This window comes from Pan paniscus, chromosome 20 (assembly GCF_029289425.2).
Source record: "Pan paniscus chromosome 20, NHGRI_mPanPan1-v2.0_pri, whole genome shotgun sequence".
NCBI classification, from domain to species: domain Eukaryota; kingdom Metazoa; phylum Chordata; class Mammalia; order Primates; family Hominidae; genus Pan; species Pan paniscus.
Genome location: NC_073269.2, coordinates 28,033,907 through 28,056,802, shown reverse-complemented (window position 1 = coordinate 28,056,802; position 22,896 = coordinate 28,033,907). Strand labels below are relative to the sequence as shown.

General features: G+C 38.9%; 2 protein-coding genes across 2 annotated transcripts in view; both read left to right on the top strand.

Moving 5' to 3' along the window:
* Positions 1 to 22,896, top strand: part of LOC100985080 (zinc finger protein 91) — a 254,457-nt gene that overhangs the window by 160,941 nt on the left and 70,620 nt on the right.
* Positions 5,029 to 21,198, top strand: LOC112437876 (zinc finger protein 100-like). The gene is made up of 4 exons (XM_055104411.2): positions 5,029 to 6,111; positions 12,333 to 12,459; positions 12,946 to 13,041; positions 20,265 to 21,198. Exons 1-4 carry the CDS (start codon positions 5,875 to 5,877, stop codon positions 20,333 to 20,335), a joined length of 531 nt encoding a protein of 176 aa, XP_054960386.2. The 5' UTR covers positions 5,029 to 5,874; the 3' UTR covers positions 20,336 to 21,198.

Sequence of the window (22,896 nt, the reverse complement as noted above, 5' to 3'; positions counted from 1 at the left end):
TTAACAACTTAGGAACTGCCTTCTCATTTTTTTGAAAAGACTTGCTTTGAATGGCTGCTAATTGAAATATATATCCAGGGCAACTTAAATTTGTTTTCCTGGTGGTCATCCTCAATATCTGACCTTGAGTAAATGTATTTCAGATTACATTTTAATCTTTTTGATTATTTTAAGTTGACTGAGGGCTGGCCTGCAACATTCTCCTGGGTATAAATACTCAAACCATAGGTTAACTGCTCAGTAGGGAACACTAATCAACAGCAGGACCTAGCACAGGTCAAAGACACACGCAGTGGGAAGGTTTTTGGGGCCTGGCTCCTAATTGCAAGGACAGTTGCACAGGGGTCTCTGAATGCTTAGACAGCCTGTCTTTTCCTGACCCAATGCCCCGCTCCAGCTTTTTGAAGCACATCTTGACCTTTTGTCTTTCTGTTCCCTGGGACGAAAACTCATCTTCAGTGCTGTCTACAACAAAAGAGAAACATCATGTTACTAAAACCTCAGGAACAGAGATTGCAGATTGGGCTAAGATTGTACACTTTCTTAAGGATGATCTGCATGGAAAAGCAGCAAACAATTTCAGAAAGATACAAGAAAAATTGCCTCTAATGGGTACTTATACTGTAGTTCAACTCGATTTGTTCTGTAAGTGGTAGGGAAAATGGGATAAAATACTTCATGTTCAAGCATTTTTGCTGCTCAGTCAGAATGAAACCCTGCAGCAGGCATGGACATGTTTCCTAAGAGAAGTAGAAGAAAAAAAATTTAAACAGACAGGCTGATCCTTTATTGCAAGCCCCCCCGCCACTTGGTTCAGTGGGCATTTTTGGGTGAAACAGAACCTCTTTCTGTCAGCTCTAAAGGTTCAGCTGTGTCCATCCTTTCTACCCCTAGTCCACCTGAAAGTTCTATTGAGGACCCTTCATCCTTCTTCCTTACCCATCTAGTCCCACTCTATACCCACCACTCCTTGAAGAACTGAGCTCAGTGAGTACTACTCATAGTGGAGCTGCCTATCAACCTCCAAAGGGAAATGTTTGTCCACTTAGAGAGGTTGCAAATGGAGAAAAAGGCCTGTGAGAAGACATGGCCCCTTTTCTATGTCTGGTTTGGCTCTATATAAGACAAGTTTGGTTATTTCTCTGAAGATCCAGGAAAATTCACAGATGAGTTTGAGAAGTTAACTTTCATCTCTAGTTTAACTTGGCAGGATCTGTATGTTTTGTTGTCTCTGTGTTATACAGTGGAAAAGAAACAATGCATTTTCAGGACAGCTAGGACCCATGCAGATGAGATATTGGCTCACAACCAGAACCATAATATGTATCAGACAGGAGGTATAGCAGTTCCAGATCAAGATCTAGAGTGGAACTATCACAGGGGCAGTGAGGACTTGGGAGAAGAGATCATATGGTCACTTGTTTTTTGGAAGAGATGAAGAAAGGCATGAAATAGCCTGTTAAAAGTGAAAAGGTTAACGAAGTTTCTCAGGGCAAAGAAGAGAATCCAGCTCTGTTTCAATAGTGTTTAGTTGAGGCAATCAGGAGATATACTAACAGTGATCCTGCCTTAAGGAAAAGATAAACCCTTCTGGGAGTCCATTTTATAACCAGTCTGCCCCTGATATCCATAGAAAACTAGTAAAAGCAGCTGTGGGTCCCCAAACTTCTATGGAACAGCTTTGGATATGGCATTTTTAGTTTTTAAGAACAGGGAAAAGTAGAGGAAGCAAAAAGAGCAAGAAGGACCTCCCACAAGGTGCAGCTCTTGGTTGCAACCTTAAGCTAACTTCCCACATGGGGCTGCCTCCTGAGTCTTGGCCTGAACAATAGAAACTGAAAGGTGGGAAGACCAAAGCTGGCCATCTGAGTCACTGTGCCTTGGGCATAAATCAGGGTGCACACTGTAAGAAAACTGGCCATTGGAAGAGGGATAATCCAGTGTTCTGAAGAGAGCCATCGGCACCCTAACTAATGATGAGTGAAACAGCCAGGCAAGTGCCCAAAAGTGATGGGGCCTGAGACCTTCCACCAAAGCTCCAATCAGACAACTAGCCGTATTATCTGGAGAAGCCTTGGTAACCTTCACCATGGCAGGTAAGAATATTAACTTTCACCAGGCATGGTGACTCACACCTGTAATTCCAGTACATTGGGAGGCCAAGGTGGGTGGATAACTTGAGGTCAGGAGTTCAAGACTAGCCTGGCCAACACGGTGAATTCCCATCTCTAATAAAAATGCAAAAAAAAAAAAAAGCCGGAAACTGCTTGAACCCGAGAGGTAGAGGTTGCAGTAAGCTGAGATTGTTCCACTGCACTCCACCTAAGAAACAGAGCAAGACTCTAACTCAAAAAAAAAAAAAATATATATATATATATATATATAAACTTTCTTCTGTACTGCTTACTCTGTTTTGACCCATTATAATGGGTTTCTGTCACCCCAAAACTGTATGGTCACAGGGATAGATTGAGAAGCCCATAGATGCCATTTTATCTATTCTCTAAGCTGTTTTTTAGAGACTTTGGTTTTCTTACATAACTTTCTTGTCATGCCTGGATGCCTCAGGGCAGTCACAGCAACTTCTCTTTTGGTAGATAAAGCCAATAAACTGGCTTTAGAACAACACCGTGAGGTTTAAACCCACACCAAGTACAAGGAGTCCTAGAAGCTAAAGGACACCAGTGGATGACAGGGGGACGCTTATTGAAATATCAGGCATTTTGCTAGACACTCCTGATAAACTGTTGATGCGAGGTGCTAATCAGTGAAAAATAGTTAAACATTTGTATGACTCTGTTCATTTGGGAAGAGATTCCCTGTTTCAATTAATGTTGGCCTTTTATAGAAAAAGGATTACTTTAAACAGTAAACCCCGTAACTCGAGCCTGTGAACTATGTGCCTGGAATAACCCAAATGACCAACCAATGTTTATCTCCTCCTTTAGTAAGGCCTGTTCAGCATAGAGGAATGTACCGTGGTGAAGATGGCAAATAGACTATACTTAGATGCCCCCATGTAAAAGGTTTAAATATTTATTAGTATTCATTGCACCTTTACTGTTTGGATCAAGGCTTTTCCTACCCGGTCTAAAAAGGCAATTGAGGTTCCTAAATTCCTACTAAAAGCAATAATTTCACCTGGCACAGTGGCTTATGCCTGTAATCCCTGCACTTTGGGAGGCCAAGGCTGGTGGATCACCTGAGGTCAGGAGTTGGAGACCAGCCTGGCCAACATGATGAAATCCCTGTCTCTACTAAAAATATAAAAAATTAGCCAGGCATGGTGGCGGGCACCTCTAATCCCAGCTACTCAGGAGGCTGAGACAGGAGAATTGTTTGAACCAGGGAGGCGGAGGTTGCAGTGAGCTAAGATCATGTCACTGCACTCTAGCCTGGGCAACAAGAGAAAAAATCCATCTCAAAAACAAAAAAAAAGAAAGAAAGAAAAGAAAAAAGAAATAATTCCTAGATTTGGGCTGCCTAAGAGCTTACAGAGAGATAAAGGCCTATCTTTCACAGTGACAATTACACAGAACATATCTTGAGCCCTAGAAATTTAGTAACGCCTTCATTCAGCATGAAGGCCACAGTCCTTGGTGAAAGTAAAAAGAGCTAATCAAACTCAAAAGAGGACTCTTGCTATGCTATGCCAAGAAACATCAAAGACCTCGCTGTCTTTACTATCTGTAGCCTTATTATAGATTCCAGTGGCCGCTAAGGGAAATCTGCTGCTCAGCTCTTTTGAAATAATGTATGCAAGGCCTTTCTCAGCTACATACCTTCTAATAGACACAGATACTTTCAAGCTACAGAATTATGTGACAAGCACAAAACACACTCTGAATATGAAAATCAAAGACTCCCTTTCCCAACTAAGGAAGATAATCTTGTTATAACCCAGCCAGGAAATTGGGTCCTATTAAAAACTTGGAAAGAAGGATCCCCAGCAGGTCAACTTTCCCCAAAATGGAAGGGACCTTATCAAGTTCTCTTTAGTACCCCAACTGCAGTTAAAATTCTGGGAATAAACAGCTGGGTCCACTTATCTCAAACCTGTCTCTTATGAAGTCCTATAGGCTGGCAGAACACAAGAGACTGATCCTGTTTATTCCCATGAGCCAGTGACCTTTGACTCCTGTTCAGAAGAAATGAAAGGGATGGGTAACATAAAGATATAGATTGGCATTCTACTTTTGGGAATTAGTTGGAATCATGCAGAGAGTAACTTATTTACTGAGTGAGCACAGACTTCATCCTCTCTACATAATCAAACAAACTGTTGGGTATGCAGACATTTTAACAGAGACCCAAAAGGAAACCTGTGCTTTGATCAAAACCAAATGTTGTGTGTATGCTCCAGACTATTCACATAATATTACCCAGGCTATAAAAGTTTTAAGCACTCATATCTCTGCCATTTTTATGCACTATCAGTCAACCACGTATCAGCTTGGTTCCAACAACTGCCCACATCTTGCAGAGCCTTCCTGTTTAGTTTACCTGGGATAATTTTACTAATTTTGCTTTGCTGTTGTGAAATATATTGTGGTTTTACTCTTTGTGTAGAAATGCAAGACAAGCTCACTAAATGCTTTCTTGAATTGGACATTTATTAGTCTTCCAGTAATCACCTTTTTTTGGAACTTGAAGTTATGAACGACCTTCACTATACAAACACTGTCTGACTGAGTTTCTCTCTACTCTGAATGCAAGAGGCCCCAACAGTTGGTCAGGAATATCATCGCCCCTACTCAGCCTGAAAAATTTACAGGTGAATCTTTGTCTCTCTGCAACTCTTAGGATTAAGGGTCCTCTTGTAAAACAAGGGGGAAAATATGTCAGAAGCATTTATACCAGAGCGACTCCATTTTGAGAGAGGGCTAGGAAAATGATGCTGAGACTTGGGCTGCATTCTCAGCAAGTTAGACATTCCTAGCCTCTAGATGTTTATGATTAAGGGAACGAATTAATGTTTACTAAGCAGAACCAGACTTAGGACTGTCCAGATATCCCAATATCTGGAGAACAGAGGCATTCCTAATTTTGCTTTAAAGATAATATCGAGTTGGCGGCTGTGGTGAATCACGCCTGTAATCCCAGCACTTTGGGAGGCTGAGGCGGGTGCATCTCCTGAGATCAGAAGGCCGAAACCAGCCTGGCTAACGTGGAGAAATCCCGTCTCTACTAAAAATACAAAAATTAGCCATGTGTGGTGTTGTGCACCTGTAGTCCCAGCTACTCTGAAGGCTGAGGCAGCAGAATCGCTTAATCCCAGGAGGCGAAAGTTGCAGTGAGCCGAGATCGTGCCATTGCACTCCAGCCTGAGAAACAAGAGCGAAACTCCGTTTAAAAAAAAAAAAAAAGTTTACATTTTGAATACATTGAAAAAAAGAGAGGGCAAAGAAGACAGAGAATTTTCCCGTGCTCTGGGATGGGCCTGGCTCAGCTCAGGGAAGAAACCTTGCCTGAAAAGGCTACAACTTAGGCTGTCAATCTTTCTTCTTTCAGTCCAACCTCTGACCACATCTTCCATCACTCAAGGCCTGAGAAGGCAGGGTCTTAAACGTTATCCAATCAGGGACGCTGTCCTGGGAACTGTCCAATCAGACACACAGCTGGAGCGAACAGGGCAGCTTCCGGTATTTGGCGGGGTCTTTGCCTCTGGCTGCAGTCGTTGCTCCCGGTGTCGTCCTCATTGCTCTGTGTCTTCTGCTTTTAGAGGCCCAGCCTCTGTGGCCCTGTGACCTGCAGGTATTGGACATTCACAACTGAGACACGAGGACCCCCTGGAAGCCTAGAAATGGTGAAAGTGCTGAGTCCGACATCCCGAGAGAAGGGACGAGCCTGGTTGGAACCGGTGGGAAGCGGTTGATGGGACTCAGGCCTCTCCGCAGTCAGCTCCACAATCTGCGCCCTGTGTTCTCCTTGCCCAGCTCGGCCTCAGTCCCCTTCAGCCATAAGATGGCGGCTGCACTGACAGCCGGGCCCCCCAGACGGCCTGTCTCTTCCCTGCGCAGTGACCATGTCCTGGCCTGGAGCCCTCCCTGGGCAGCTCTGGACCTGCAGCCCCGCATCTCTCCCAGATTGTGCAAGTACCACGGGAGGAAGGTCAGGGCAGAATCCTGACTCGGGGTGCAGGTTCACGAATGGGAAGAGCTTTTTGTCCGTGGGATTCCCAGGCCCTTTTTTTTCTATTAAAAATTTATGGGCATCACCACGAAAATATTAAATAACTTAATCAAAGGGTGATTCAAAAATTGTTGAGCAGCACCCTGCTGTAGTTTGTAATTTGCAATTCATGGAAGGCGCTTGAAGGAAAGGTTTTTATAAGAAAACCAAATTCAATAATTGGCTTGGTACGGTTATGTAGTTTTTTTTGTTGTTGTTTTGTTTTGATTTTCTATTTTTTGAGACAAAGTCTCTCTGTTACTCAGGCTGGAGTGCAGTGGCTCACCCCAATCCCCGCCTCCCAGGTTCAAGCGTTTCTTCTGCCTCAGCCTCGCTGGTAGTTGGGACTACAGGTGCTCGCCACCACATTTGGCCTTTTTTTTTTTTTTATTTTTTGTAGAGACGGGGTTTCACCCTGTTGGTCAGGCTGGTCTGGAACTCCTGACCTCAGATGATCCACCCACCTCGGCCTTCCAAAGTGCTGGGATTACAGGCGTGAGCCACTGCGCCCAGCATAGTTTCTTAATTTTTATAATCAAGGTAAAGCTGGTTATGTAATCAGCTTAACTGGCAGTTTATAGTTGGTTAAGCCTGAATTTTGTTTCCTCCAATGTAGTTATTTACCAAGAAATGCTCTTCAGTTTAGATTTTTTTTTTTTTTTTTTGAAGTAGAAATCCGGGGACTAGAGCCACCTCAATCTAATTTCCTGCCACTTACTGATTTTTCACACTCCACAGGGGACTGATTTTTTTTTCTGAATTTTTCACACGTGTCACAAGCAGGGCCTCAAGTCCACTCCTCATCACCTATTCCTCCAGTCTGACTCTGGCTTGCAGTAAAATACTAAATTTTCAGTTTCGTCTGACATTCCCAAATGCCAATTTCCCCTCCCTAATTCACTTTATCAACAATTTGTCATTTAGTATACATTTTAATACCTATTTTAATTAATCTTTTTTTTTTTTTTAACTTTTGAGATAGAGCCTTGCTCTGTTGCCCAGGCTGGAGTGCAGTGGCTTCATCTAGGCTCACTGCAGCCTCCACTTCCTGGGCTCAAACGATTCTGGTTTGTTTGTTTTTTTTTTTTTTCACACGGAGTCTCGCTCTGTCGCCCAGGCTGGAGTGCAGTGGCGCAATCTTGGCTCACTGCAAGCTCCGCCTCCCGGGTTCACGCCATTCTCCTGCCTCAGCCTCACGAGTAGCTGGGACCCCGGCTAATTTTTTGTATTTTTAGTAGAGACGGGGTTTCACTGTGTTAGCCAGGATGGTCTCGATCTCCTGACCTCGTGATCCGCCCGCCTCTGCCTCCCAAAGTGCTGGGATTACAGGCATGAGCCACCGCGCCCGGCACAATTCTCTTGTCTCAATCTCTCAAGTAGCTGGAATTATAGGCACTCGCCAGCATGCCTGGCTAATTTTTGTATTTTTGGTAGAGACGGGATTTCACTATACTGGCCAGACTGGTCTTGAACTTCTGGCTTCAAGAAGTCCACCTGCCTCTGCCTCCCAAAGAGCTGGGATTACAGACCTGAGCCACTGCCCCTGGCTAATTAATTATTTTTTGACAAAGCATTTGATGGCACATTTAAAAATATTTTTTTGGTACATATTTCCTATGAGAGTTAAGCAAAGAATAATCTGACACTATTGTAAAATATCTCTGTGGGTTTTTTTTTCTTCTATTTTCCGTTGACACAGATATCTTATCAGAATGTTTTTGGGTCAAGTTTTTTTTTTAGAAACATTATAGGGTGATGTGTTTTCAGTCACCCTTCAGGTTTTCTTGGACCTGGATTTCAGTACTGTATGGGGATAAACCACAATACCTACCATAACTATGTCTGCTAGAGTCTCTAGTGAATATCAGCCCTGGGGCTTATTCGCTCATAGGGCAACCTGAGGTATTGAGTGTAGCTTCTCAAGTGCACACATGGATGCCCTCAGGCTAAGAGGCATTTCCTGGTGTACTTTTTTTTTTTTCAAAGATAACCCCTTGAGACATTAATATTGTCTTCACCCAACCCAACTTTCATTTCTTGGAGACTCATTGCTGGTCAGCCAATCAGATACCAGTATTGACGAGAAAAATAATTTCTGTGTCCTGGATTCCTTTAGGGGACAGAAAAATAGTACAAGAAAAACATTAAAAAAATTCTAGAAAAAAAATCAGCACTCCAAAGACAAGAAAACCACCAAACCCCAAAAAGCTGACTCCATTGAGATGGTGTAAGAACTTGCAGAGTAAAATGCGCCTGAGGCACTCTCTGGGGCATAGTTCAGAGTCTCCTGAGACGGGGTTATTGAGCACTTAAGTGTGCAGGGTGGGGTGGGGCAATCTCTCAAGTAACTGAATGGCCTGACTTGACACATGAATAAGACATATCTGTACCTTGAAAAGATTTATTCACCTATTTTACCTAAGGTTTATTTATTTATTTTTTAAGACAGAGTTTTCCTCTGTCACCCAGGCTGGAGTGAAGTGGTGCCATCTCGGCTCACTGAAACCTCTAAATCCTAAGTTCGGGTGATGCTTCAGCCTCCCAAGTAGCTGGGAGTACAGGTGTTCACCACCACTCCCTGCTAGTTTTTGTATATTTAGTAGAGTCAGAGTTTCACCATGTTAGCCAGGCTGATCTCAAACTTCTGGCCTCAAGTGACTCACCTGCCTGGGCCTTCCAAAGTGCTGAGATTACAGGTGTTAGCCACTGTGCCCAGCTGTTTTTTTTTTAATTGTATATTGCATTTTAGTAGTAGAGCTTGAAAGGTAAGAAAATATTTACAAAGGGCATAAAAAAGGTGAGTCTTTTTTTTTTTTTTAATTGAGACAGTTTCACTCTTGTTGCCCAGGCTGGAGTGCAATGGTGCCATCTTGGCTCACCGCAACCTCCACCTCCTGGGTTCAAGTGATTCTCTTGCTTCAGCCTCCTGAGTAGCTGGGATTACAGGCATATGCCGCCAAGCCCGGCTAATTTTTTATATTTTTAGTAAAGACAGGGTTTCTCCATGTTGGTCAGGCTGGTCTCGAACTCCTGACCTCAGATGATTCGCCCTCCTCAGCCTCCCAAAGTGCTGGGATTACAGGCGTGAGCCACCGCACCTGGCAGGTGAGTCTTAAAAACATTAATATCTAATAATACATTTTGTTTGTTGAAAATTTTCACTTACCTTTTTTTTCTCAGGGTGAGTTTAGAAATTTTCTCAGATGTGTGTTTTTATGGCAGAGTGATTTCATACAGTCCATCTAGCTTTTAGAATGGTAGCTACCAAGGAAGAAAACAAAGAAAAATTTCTCTTCAATTTCAGCTGTAGACAATGAATACATTTCCACACACACACACACAAAATGTGGTTGGTAACTGGTTACATAGATTCCTGAAAACTTCAGTTCCTTTTGTTAGCAGGGTAAATTTTTGACCGTGAATATCTTTGTTCTATATCCTGTTTGTGTGTGTGTGTGTTTTTTAAGATAGAGTCTCACAACGATGCCCAGGCTGGAGTGCAATCTCAGCTCACTGCCACTTTCGCTTCCCAGGTTCAAGCGATTCTCCTGCCTCAGCCTCCTGAGTAGCTGGCACTACAAACATGTGCCACCACACCCGGCTATGTTTTGTGTTTTTAGCAGAGATGGGTTTTCACCATGTTAGGCTGGTCTTGAACTCCTGGCCTCAAGTGATACATCCACCTCGACTTCCGAAAGTGCTGGGATTACAGGCGTGAGCCACCATGCCTGGCCTTGTATCCTGTTATTTTGATTTTTGAGTTTATTGCTAAATTTTATGTGATGAAAATTGGTGCCTCCTATAAGTGTTTCCAAGTGACTAATTTTTTTTTTTTTTTTGAAACGGAGTTTTGCTCTTGTTGCCCAAGGTGGAGTGCAATGGTGCAATCTTGGCTCACTGCAGCCTCTGCCTCCCTGGTCCAAGCGATTCTCCTGCCTCAGCTTCCCGAGTAGATTGAATTACAGGCTTCCACCACCATGCCCGGCTAATTTTTGTATTTTTAGTAGAGATGGGGATTTCACCACGTTGGCCCGGCTGGTCTCGAACTCCTGACTTCAGGTCATCCACCCACCTCAGCCTCCCAAAGTGCTGAAATTACAGATGTAAGCCACCGCACCTGGCTGACTAATTGTTTCCTATATGAGTTTTAATACAAATAATAAAATAATACATTTATTGCCTGAAAGGAATAAATACTTTTGCTATTCTTTGAGGTATAAAGTGTAAGCGCCTTAAAATGTTCTTCCGTTACATGAACACTGTGTTTGAGTAATTTTGCTGAATGTTTCTAACACTTAGTTTTAGTTTCAAAAACCAAGTTAATAACTCTGATATGGAAATTAAAGCTTACGCTGCAGGAGGGTGCACATGAACAAAGGAAAGTAGGGGGTTTTTATTACCTCTGATGCAGCTTTTTCTTGTTACTGTGTCCTGCCTCCACTGGCTGGAGTTGGACTGCATAATCTAAACTAAACCCAGTTGGCTAACTTGAAAAATGCAGGAATGCAGTTATACGGTTGGGAAGGCAGGAAGATCAGTTTCGGCAGAAGTAGCCATTGCGACGGGAGGGGTAATTCACAGAGTCGGTAATGGATTTGGAATGTGGGCTCCATAGATAAAAACTGGGAGAAGGTTGTTTACCAGGGCAGGGGGAACATACAGAATAAGAAAGTCTGGCCTTGAAAACAGGGAACAGAAGGGCAAAGAAACTTAAGCTAGCTAAACATTTGAAGAAGAATTTCTTATACTGTGTTCAAACTCTATGCGTTACACGGTTAAGAAAATGCTCATTTAAATAGGATGGCATTTATTACCTGGAAAGTTCTGAAAAAATATCAGGAGATAACTGCTTATTAGGGTGCTAAAGAAAGAACCACTTAAAATGACTGTTAAAAATGTTAGAACATAGGCCGGGCACAGTGGCTCACGCCTGTAATCCCAGCACTTTGGGAGGCCGAGGCGGGCAGATCACGAGGAGAGGAGATCGAGACCATCCTGGCTAACACGGTGAAACCCCGTCTCTACTAAAAATACAAAAAGTTAGCTTGGTGGCCGGTGCCTGTAGTCCCAGCTGCTCGGGAGGCTGACGCAGGAGAATGGCGTGAACCCGGGAGGCAGAGCTCGCAGTGAGCCCAGATCATGCCACTGCACTCCAGCCTGGGCGACAGAGCAAGACTCTGTCTCAAAAAAAAAAAAAAAAAAAAAAAAAAAAAAAAAAAAAAAATTGTAGAACATGGACGATACCTGTATCTTGTACTTTCCATAAAAATGATGTTTTCTTATGGTTAAATTCAGACAGTAATTTAGTAGGGGCCATATCTCAGTAGTGATGCTGTGTCCTTCTGGGTGGATCAGCACACTATAAAAAGTTTTCCTAGTGCAGTTGATGTTAATAACTCACTTAACTCTCTTACAGAGTTTTTCACTATAGAGTTATTTTTCTCTTCATTAAGTATTTTTATGCAGTTGATGTGCATAAACCATCACATTTAATCTGGCAGCTGCTTTTTTTTTTTTTAAGGTTTTCTTTGCATTTATCTTTCTTTGGTAAATGAAATTCTCATCTTTGTTTACAGGCCAGAAAAACTGAAAAAAAAAACACAGGCTCTTCCACTTACTGGATGTTTGACAAAATAGTATTTTGGTGCCAAAACATTGGCATAACTGGTGAGCTTGGTAGAGCCTGGTACCTCAGACTTTATTTCAGATCTCCTGAAAAAATAATCTGCCTTAATAAGATGTCCAGTTTATTGTACACATTAAAATTTGAGTGGTACCGTCTAACTCAACATGTCTATTTTGTCTGAAATATATAAACTATGTCTTTTTCTTCTGAAAAATATACACAACTAATTCTCTATTATGTAAATATAGCACTCAAAAATGTACATGTTCGTGATATGCCCTCAATTTTACACTTTTATCATTCAGACAAGTATCACATATACACTGAGGTTGTGGATATTATGCCACTCTCTTATCTCATAGTTAGAGAATACCTTAGAAAACGTTTGTGTGTTGACAATTATTTTATTGGATAATTTCAGTCATTCTTTTAAGTCAGAACCAGTTCTATTCACTTTCTGATTTTACCTTGTGTCAAATAAAAAATTCTATTCATAGCCACTTTGTAAATATGTGTGTTTGTGTGTGTTTTCCAGGGACTGTTGACATTTAGGGATGTGGCCATAGAATTCTCTCTGGAGGAGTGGCAGTACCTGGACACTGCACAGAAGAATTTATATAGGAAGATGATGTTAGAGAACTACAGAAACCTGGCCTTCCTGGGTGAAGATAACTTTAATACAAAATTCCTCAATATAAAATAAAAATTTCATTTCTCTTTGTAGAATGTTTTCTGGTAATTATGCTTTCATATTTCTGTTATCAAGAAAATCCTGGGGAGTCGTCTGTTTAGAAAAAATTTACTGAAGATGTTTCATCTTGACCTGAACTTTCCACATTCCTGAGCTGATCTGTGTCCTTCATTTTAGATTAGTGGTAATTTCAGAAGCTTAGTGGCATAAAATATTGTTATTCACACCTTAAAATCTATCTGCTTCACCAATTTTTTATTCAGTAGTGGCAGGCACTGAAATTAAGAACCTACAAAATTAAAATATTTTCTAAATATTTAAAAATTTCTGTTATAAATTAGTATATTGGGATAAACTTATTAGAATAATCTATTATATCCTTTTTACTAAGCACATTACTAAGTCGGTAATTGGAGAATATGAACAAAATTCATGTTAGTTATTTTTAATAAAACAGGTATTGCTTTCTCTAAGCCAGACCTGATCACCTGTCTGGAGCAAGGAAAAGAGCCCTGGAATATGAAGCGACATGTGATGGTGGATGAACCCCCAGGTAGGTGAGAGTGAATACAACAGACGACATGGATGAGAAGTCCAAAGTCAAGAAGAAAGTAAGTCTTTAAAGCGATTTGGGAAGCTGTGTTCCTAAGGAAATAGTTTCTGGGAAGCCTGAAATTGTTTAAAAATTACACTCTCACATAGGGCCATCTTCTGCTTATGCTTATAAAATCTCTAAGAATTCTACTTTCCCTTCAGTAATCTTCGTTGAAGTTTACAGTGACAGCCAAAGTACTGTTCATGGCATATAAAAGAGTGCACAATCTGACTTCTTGTTTTTGTGGACAGATACATATCTGCATAATTTTGAGATACTCTGTTAAACCATTTTATTTTGTTTTATGTTATTTTATTTTATTTGAGAGACACCTTTGCTTTTGTTGCCAAAGTTGGAGTGCAGTGGCGCAATCTCAGCTCACTGCAACCTCTGCCTCACAGGTTCAAGTGATTCTCCTGCCTCAGCTTCCTGAGCAGCTGGGGTTACAGGCACATGCCACCACACCCGGCTAATACTTTGTATTTTTAGTAAAGATGAAGTTTCATCATGTTGGCCAGGCTAGTCTCAAACTCTTGACCTCAGGCGATCTGCCCACCTTGCCTTCCCAAAGTGCTGGGAATACAGGCGTGTGCCACCGTGCCTGGCCTAAACTATTTTTAAGTTCTCTTTTTGCATCACATCTGGAATTTTGATAGGGAGTTTATTGAATCTAGAGATCACTTTGGATAATATGGCATTTTCACAATTCTTATTCTTTCAATAGAAATAAAATATTTTTAAATTTATTTGTGTCCTGTCTAATTTTTTTATTGATATATCTTTCATTTAAAAGATTTATGAGCTCTTGGCCTGGCATGGTGGCTCACGCCTGTAATCCCAGCACTTTGGGAGGCCGAGGCGGGTGGATCATGAGATCAGGAGTTCAAGACCAGTGAGATGGTGAAACCCTGTCTCTACTAAAAATACAAAAATTAGCTGGGCATGGTGGCGGGCACCTGTAATCCCAGGTACTCAGGAGGCTGATGAAGGAGAATTGCTTGAACCCGGGAGGTGGAGGTTGCAGTGAGCCGAGATTATGCCACTGCACTCCAGCTTGGGTGACAGAGCAAGACTCTTGTCTCAAAAAAAAAAAAAAAAGATTTATGAGCTGCTTAATTAAATTTGTTCCAAAATGGATTATTTTATGCTATCATAAATAAGATTGTTTTTTCCTCTGTCAGAGAGTTTGTTTTAAGTGTATGGAATGATTACTCAGAATTGTATGTTAATTTTATATTTTGCTAATTAACTGAGTGTATTCATTAGTTTAAACAGGTTTTTATGTACTTTTTATTTTTTGTATATTTAATATTACATGATCTACAAACAAACATTTTACTTACTGCACTTCAACTTCAATGACTTTAAATTTTTCTTTTGACTATTTCTTCTTTCACATGCCTTCAGTGCAATGTTAAAATAGAAGCATTGACAATAAGAAACAATAGTTTTGCATTGGTGTGTGTAAATTTGAAGGAGCAAACACCTCTTCAGGATTTTATAAACTGGTTTCAGAAAGGAAAAATCTATTTTTGTTGGGCCACCAGAGTGATAGAATGCCTCTGGGTTTGTAGTGAAGAGGGGTTTTAGGTTTGTTTTAAGCCTTCTGGATTTGCACAAGAATCCATTTAAGTGGGCTTGTTAAAAGGGGCTTGGATAGTTGTAATTCTCATTTAATTTTTGGACAGAGTGAATATCCTTCAGGACTTTGCTCTGCAGGGCAAACCCAAGGGCAGGTTTCTGCAGTCAGGTCTGCATATGGTGGGCTTTATATCAGGATGTGGATGAGCATGGCTTTCACCAAGTACAAGAGAGGATTTTCCCAGGTCACTTTGGGTTTCTACATGGGCAGAACCAGCCATGAACTGTGGCTCAGGGAGCTGGAACTGCATCATGGAACTGCTTCAGGGACCACAGTAAGGGCCAAGGTCTGCAGGCCTGCTGCATGGCTATAAATGCAGGTCTTCCTCCAGGCCTCTGGAAGGGCAAGACCCCCCCCAGACTATGGCTGGGAAGAGTTTGGGATTGTTACAGAGTAAGTTTAAAATTCTCAGTGGAACCAAGTTAGGCGGAACGTTTTCTTGTCTGTAACCAAAAACAGTAGTCCTGTAGTTTGCCACCTGAATGAGGGCCTGTCTTCTAAACAGAATTACCTTCAGTCTTGGGCTTCAGCAGAGTTTCACAGCTCCCTTCCTGGATCTCAGAGCTCTCTTAAAGGCACTTATTTTTGAAATGGGGGTCTTCCTACATAACCCAGACAGGTCTTAATATTTTGACTGCAGGCAATTCTCCTACTTTATTTTGCCATGTAGTTGTCATTACAGGTGTGAACCATGATGCCTGGTTCTCTCATAAAGGCGTTTTTATCAGGAATGGCTGACAAATTTTCTTGCTTTCAGGGGATAAGCAAGTAGGGCACCTTTTTAAAAAAATCTTATTAATGTCACTCTCCATATACATTTTTACTTTCTATTTTCTACTTCAAATTTGTCTGTAATTTTAGATTCAGAAATTTAGGGTACTATACTAGAATTTACATGTTGTGCCTGAATTAAATTAGATAATTAGTGTGCAGGCAGACAAAAAGGAATTATAGAATTTTCAACAACTTTTATCAGCCTATATCTAAATAATAACATAATTTATTCCCCAAATATTCATTTTATATAGGAGGCTCTAACCATATGTGTATATATATACATATATATAAGTGTATATATATATAAAAGCAATGTAAGGATTTTCTTTGCTTCTAAACTTGGATTACAGTAGTTATATTTTGTTTAAAAATAGCGTATATTTAAAACGTAAAAATTGGCACTAGTTTTTTTAAATGCTTAAATCTATTAAAAGTTTCTCATTAGCATCTCCCATTTATGATTGTTCTGCATTTTCTCTGAAATTTTATTGCCATAAAATGGATGCCAGTAATTTCAAATGCCTGCCTTCCATGAATGCACAGTTACAGTCAAACATTGCAGTTATCTACACAAATTATTTGTTAATGTACATTAATGTTGCCAACTAGATTTTATGACTAAGCATTTCTGTTATTATTGTCTTGCAGTTGTACGTTAGTGTGCTTTTTAGTGTAAGTTTGTTAACATCAGTTTATTGTGTCTATTGCTATTATTTAAGTATTATAATTTTAGACAATTAGCAGTTGTTTGTATACTATAAGTTAATGTACGTTTTAATTAAAAGATAAATGAGCCATGTGTATCACAATCAAATTATATATATGTGTGTGTTTTTAACTGCAAATATGACCCCAATTTTGGCTATACCTTATCTTGTATACATTCATACATTCTTAGCTCATTTTCTTTTTTTTTTTTGGAAATGGAGTTTTGCTCTTGTTGCTGAGCCTGGAGTGCAATGCAGGATCTCGTCTCACTGCAACCTCCGCCTCCCTGGTTCAAGTGATTCTCCTGCCTCAGGCTCCTTAGTAGCTGGGATTACAGGTATATGCCACCACACCCAGATAATTTTGTATTTTTTTTTTTTTAGTAAAGGTGGGCTTTCTCCATGTTTGTCATGCTGGTCTGGAATTTCTGATCTCAGATGATCTGCCCACATTGGCCACCAAAAATGCTGGGATTACAGGCATGAGCCACCTTGCCCTGCCTCTTAGCTCATTTTCAATGTTGGTTTTATCTTTTCTAAGTGAGTGGCCTTGGAAATAGTCTTATTTTCACCATGTGTTTAATGATGAATATGTATTTCCTTTGTGTGAGAGAAACACTTTTGTGATCCGAAGGTAATTTTTAAAAAGATTTATAATTCTGTATTTTTTCCAGTTTAAAAAAAAAATTGTTGTAAAAACACACAACATAATTTACCTTCTTAAATCTATTTAAATGTACATGTCAGGGCCAGGCATGGTGGTGGCTCACATCTGTAAAACCAGGATTTTGAGAGGCAAGGACAGGGGGATTACTTGAACCCAAGAGTTTGAGACCAGCCTCGGCAAAATATGGAGACACCCTCTCTAATAATATTTTTTTTCTAAGAAATAGCTAGGCACGGTGGTGTGCACCTGTGGTCCCAGCTACTTGAGAGATTGAGGGGCAGGATTACTTGACCCTGGGAATCTGAGGCTGCAGTGAGCCATAATTGCGCCATTGCACACAATCTTGGGTTACAGATTGAGACCCAGTCTGAAAACAAAAACAAAAACAAAATGTATATTTTAGGCATGTCATGTATATTCACATTGTTATGCAAAAGACTTCTTGAAATTTTACATCTTGTAAAACTAAAACTCAGTATCCATTAAATAACATTTATCCATTTTATACTCTCTCCATCCCTTGAGAACCACCCTTCTACATTCTGTTTTGATGAATGAGACTATTTTATATGTCTTAAATAAGTGAACTCATAACATCCATCATTTCATTATGGCTTATTTCAGTTGACATAATATTCTCAGAGTGTATCTTTAAATGTGAGAAGATTTTTTTTAAGGCTGAATAATATTTCATTGTATCGAACATGTCTTCAAGGTCCTATGTTGCATATTTTAGATATAGATTCATAAATGGAATTGCTGTATTTGATAATTTATTTTTAATTATTTGAAGTACATTTATAACGTTATAAAATAATGGGTGCATCCTTATTTTCCACTGACAATCAACCCAACTAACTTTGTATTTTTAGTAGTGATGGGGTTTCACCATGTTGGTGAGGCTGGTCTTGAACTCCTGACTCATGATTTGTCCGCCTCGGCCTCCCAAAGTGCTGGGATTACAGGCTTGAGCCACCATGCGCGGCCAAGGGTTTCATTTTTATTGCATCATCGACAGGTTTGGTGTTTTTAAAAAATTGATAGTGGCCATTTAAATGAGTGTGAGGGGATTTTGTTTTTCATTGTGATTTTTATGCATTTCTCTACAAATTAGTTTTGTGTGTCCTTTCAAATGTTTTGATGAAAATTTATTTCAATTATTGGCCTATTTCTAAATAAAGTTATTCAACTTTATTGTTTTGTTTGTTTGTTTTGAGATGGAGTATTGCTCTGTCGCCTAGGCTGTAACCTTCACCTCCCGGTTTCAAGTGATTCTCCCACCTCAGTCACCTGAGTAGCTGGGATAACAGGCGCATGCCACCACACCTGGCTAACTTTTGTATTTTTAGTAGAGATGGAGTTTTGCCATGTTGATCAGGCTGGTCTTGAACACCTGACCTCGTGATCTGCCTGCCTCGGCCTTTCAAAGCGCTGGGATTACAAATGTGAGCCACCGCACCTGGCTATTGTTCGGTTTTAAAAGTTGTTTATATTTTTTGAATATTGACTCCTATCACATATGATTTGTAAATATTTTCACCCATTTTCTAGGAGGCATTATCCCCCTATTAAATATTTATCTGTATTTATATGTGCAGAAATGGTGAAGTCATTATTTCTTTATAAATTATCCACTCTCAAGTATTCCTCTATATGCAAAATAATTAATACAGTCTATAATGTTGTCTAGGTTTTCTGTTTTTTAATTGATTTTTCTATGTGAGTTTTCTATGATGGAAAATGGGGTCTTGATGTCTACAATTATTATGTTGCTATGTATTTTTTGCTTTACTTTTGTTAATATTTGCTTTATATATTTTGGAGTCTGATGTTATATATACACATACATAAAGAAAGGAAAGAAAGAAAGAAAGAAAAGAAAGAAAGAAAGAAAAAGAAAGAAAAAGAAGGAAAGAAGGAAAGAAAGAAAGAATAGTTATAGATTTGTGGTAAATCAATTCATTTTACCAATATATACTATCAATGTTTGTCTCACATTAGCACTTGACTTAAAGGATATTATGTCTAGTACCCAATTGTAGTTACTATTTTCATAAAATAAATTTTTTTTTCACCATGTGGTTTTCAGCCTATTTAACTCAGTGCTAAAATGAGTCCCTTGTAGGTGGCTTTTTCTTAAGCCACTAAGGCATTTTATTTTTTCTTTTTATAATTTCATTTAATTACTTGTTTATTCATTTATTTTTGAGATAGGTCTCACTCTCAACCAGGCTGGTTTGCAGTGGTGTGATCATGGCTCACAGAAGCCTCAACCTCCCAAACTCAGAAGATTCTGTCATTTCAGCCTCTCAGGTAGTTGTGTGTAGCCTCTCAGGTAGTGTGTAGCATCACACCCAGCTAGTTTTTTTGTATGTATGGTTGAGACAAAGTTTTGCCACATTGCCAAGGCTGGTCTCAAACTTCTGAGATCCAGTAATTAGCCCACCTTAACCTCCGAAAGTCCTGAGATTACCTTTCTATTAAGTAGTTTAATTAATTTATATTTAAAATTATTTATTAAAATGAAGTTATTAGTTTTATTGTTATTGTTTTATGTATTCCTCAGTGGGTTTTTTAATATATTGTTTTATTGCCTTAAATTTTATTTTAATTGTGTAGTGACGTGCTTCAATTATTTTTTACATTTTGTTTTGCATAGTTTCTATAAATATTATCTTCATAACCATCTTGTGTATTAGTCTGTTTTCATGCTGGTGATAAAGATATAACCTGAGACTGGGCAATTTACAACAGAAAGAGGTTTATTGGACTTACAGTTTCGTATGACTGGGGAGACCTTACAATCATGCTGGAAGGTGAAAGGCATGTCTCACCTGGTTGGCAGACAAGAAAGAGAGCTTGTGGAGGAAAACTCTGCCTTATAAAGCCATCAGATTTCATGAGACTTATTTACTGTCGTGAGATCAGCACAGAAAAGACCTGCCCCCATGATTCAATTACCTTCCACCACGTTCCCCCCACAACATGTGGGAATTAAAGATGAGACTTGAGTTGGGACATGGCCAAACCATATCATCTTAAAAAATGGAGTTTACATGAAACATCTTAAAATTAAAACAATATATTTAAATCTCATGACAACTTAAATTGAATATAAAAATTATACCTCTATATTTTTCAGTTTGTTATTAATATTAAAAATTATTTTATATTGTATATTAACATTTATGGTGGTTTTTCTGTTTTAAATACTCTACAGAATAGCTTTAAGACTTGTATACATCATCATTATGATAGTAAAGAGTTCTATATTTGTATATTTGCATTTAATAGAGTGCTCTGTTTTATGTATGGTTTTATGATGCTGTCCAGTATTTTATTTTTAAACAAAATTGGCTCATTTTAGCATTTTTTTTGTTATATGCAGAGTCTCTTTGGATTACTCAGCGTGATCTGAAACTCCTGGTCTCTAGTGTTCTGACAGCCTTGGCCTCCTAAAACTATAGATTCCAGTCATGAGCCCACAGTGCCTGCCCCCATGTAGCATTTTTTCATAAAACTGTGCTAGTGGTGATGAACACCCTCACCCTTTATCTTGGATTTTTTTTTATTTTCATCTCCTTTTTAAAGTGAAATAAATTTAAATCAAATATTATTGGTTAGAATTTTTTCTTTTATTAAGTCAAAATGTGGAAAGTTCTCACCCTTTTTTATCTTCAAGTAACCTCTATTATTTTTTTCTCATATTCTTCTTCCTTAATGAATATATTGATCTAGTTGATGGTATCTAATAAGTTTTACATTCCATGTTTTAATTTTATTTTGCAATTTTATATTTTTGTATATAATATATAAATATGTATTTGAGGGTATGTCACAACACATCTGTTAATTGTGTTTTGATTTTTTAGTATATATTCTAATTGTGCATGCCAATATTTAACTTTGTACAATTTAAGACATTGTGGAGCAAAATCATATATGAATTAGCCATATGTCTTTTCCAATAGAATTATCTCTATTTGCCTGGAAAAATGTTATCCTTGTTTTTTTTTTATAACTTGTATATTTGTTGTGAAGGTTTGTTGTGAATGGTTTTTTAATCCTGTGTAGATGAGAAGTCATGAAATTCTTGTAATTTCAACATCCTATTAATTTGTGAATATATGTGATTTTTGCATGGGAGAAACACATTTGGATTTGAATATAATTTAAAACTATCATAACTATATATCTTTTAGGTATTATTGTTTATTTTTACTTGTCAATAAAACATAACAAAATTTACCACAAAATATTTTTAAATATTCAGTTTATTGTGACATTGTCATGGAACATATTGCTAAAACATTTTTATCTTGTAAAGCTAAATCTTAATACATATTAAACAACTACTAATTTTTCCATTGTCTACCAAATTTTCCAGAGTCTTGCTCTGTCACCCACACTGGAGAGCAGTGGCATGATCTCAGCTCACTGCAACGTCCACCTTCCAGGTTCAAGCAATTTTAGTGCCTCAGCTTCCTGAGTGGCTGGGATTACAGGTGCCAACTGCCATGCCTGGCTAATTTTTGCATTTTTAGTAGACGTAGTTTTGCTATGTTGGCCAGACTGGTTTCAAACTCCTGAGCTTAGGTGATCCACCTGCCTTGGCCTCCCAAAGTGCTGAAATTACAGGTGTGAGCCACCATGCCTGGCCCCAGTTTTTTCTGTTTTATGGCACTTTTCAAATATCACTCTGTTCTTTGTTTCTAAAAGTGTAACTCCTTCATGTATCTCATACAGTCTCTTTTTGTGGCTGGCTCATTTCATTTTGCATAATGCCATCAAGATTTATATTTATAGTTGGCAGAATATTTCCTTCTTTTTGAATACTGAGTGATATTCCAGAATTTTTTTTCATTTTTCTATTTCATTTTTTAGACGGAGTTTTCCCCCTTGTTGCCCAGGCTGTAGTGCAATGGCATGATCTTGGCTCACCGCAACCTCTGCCTCCCAGGTTCAAGCGATTCTACTGCCTCAGCCCCCCAAGTACCCGGGATTACAAGCATGTGTCTCCACGCCTGGCTAAGTTTGTATTATTAATAGAGACTAGGTTTCTCCATGTTGGTCAGGCTGGTCTTGAACTCTCAATCTCAGGTAATCAGCCCGCCTCACCCTCTCAAAGTGCTGGGATTACAGGCTTGAGCCACCGCACCTGGCCTCACAATTTTTATATTTCAAATTACATCTGCTGAATGATTTGGTGAAAGAAATTTGCGTTGCTTTCACCTATTGGCTTACAGTAACAATGCTGCAATAATTATGAGTATGTAAATGACTCCTTATATGACCATATATGTGAAAGTTTGTATGTGTGCTGCATTCTATTTTATGTCTACTTTTTTACCTTTATACTAATAGCAAATCATTTTAATTCTGTAGCTTTGTAATGTATTTTGAATTAACTTAAATGCCTCCAGCATTTTTTTCTTTTTTTTGAAGATTGTTGGACACTTTATAGTCTTTTGGGATTCTATATACTTTTGGGGTTGTTGTTTCTATTTCTTCAAAAATGCAATGAGAAATTTGGAAAACATTGCATTAAATATGTAAATTGCATTGAGCACAATGGACCTCTTCACAATTTAACTATTTCAACTTTTGTGTAAGAGCACACTTAAGAGTGTGTTGTTTAATTTCTGTGCATTTGTAAATTTTTCATTTTTGTTCTCATCATAGTATACTCTCATATCATTTTGGTCATAGAAAGTAGTTCATGGAATTTTACCTTTAAAAATGTTGGTAAGACTTCCTTTGTGGCCTAAGATGTGGTCTATCAAGGAAAATGTTATATGAGCTATTGAGAAGGGTGTGTATTCTGATGTTGTTGAGGAGTGTTCTCCATAACTCTGTTCGGAATAATTGTTTTATACTGCCTTTAAGTAGTCTATTCCCTTATTAACATTCTTGTTTTATTTTTGTTACAGAAAGTGTGGTATTAAAATATCTTTCTATAATTATACTGCTTTCTTTGTGTTTCTTCCATTCTGTCAATATTGGCTTTATATATTTGGAAC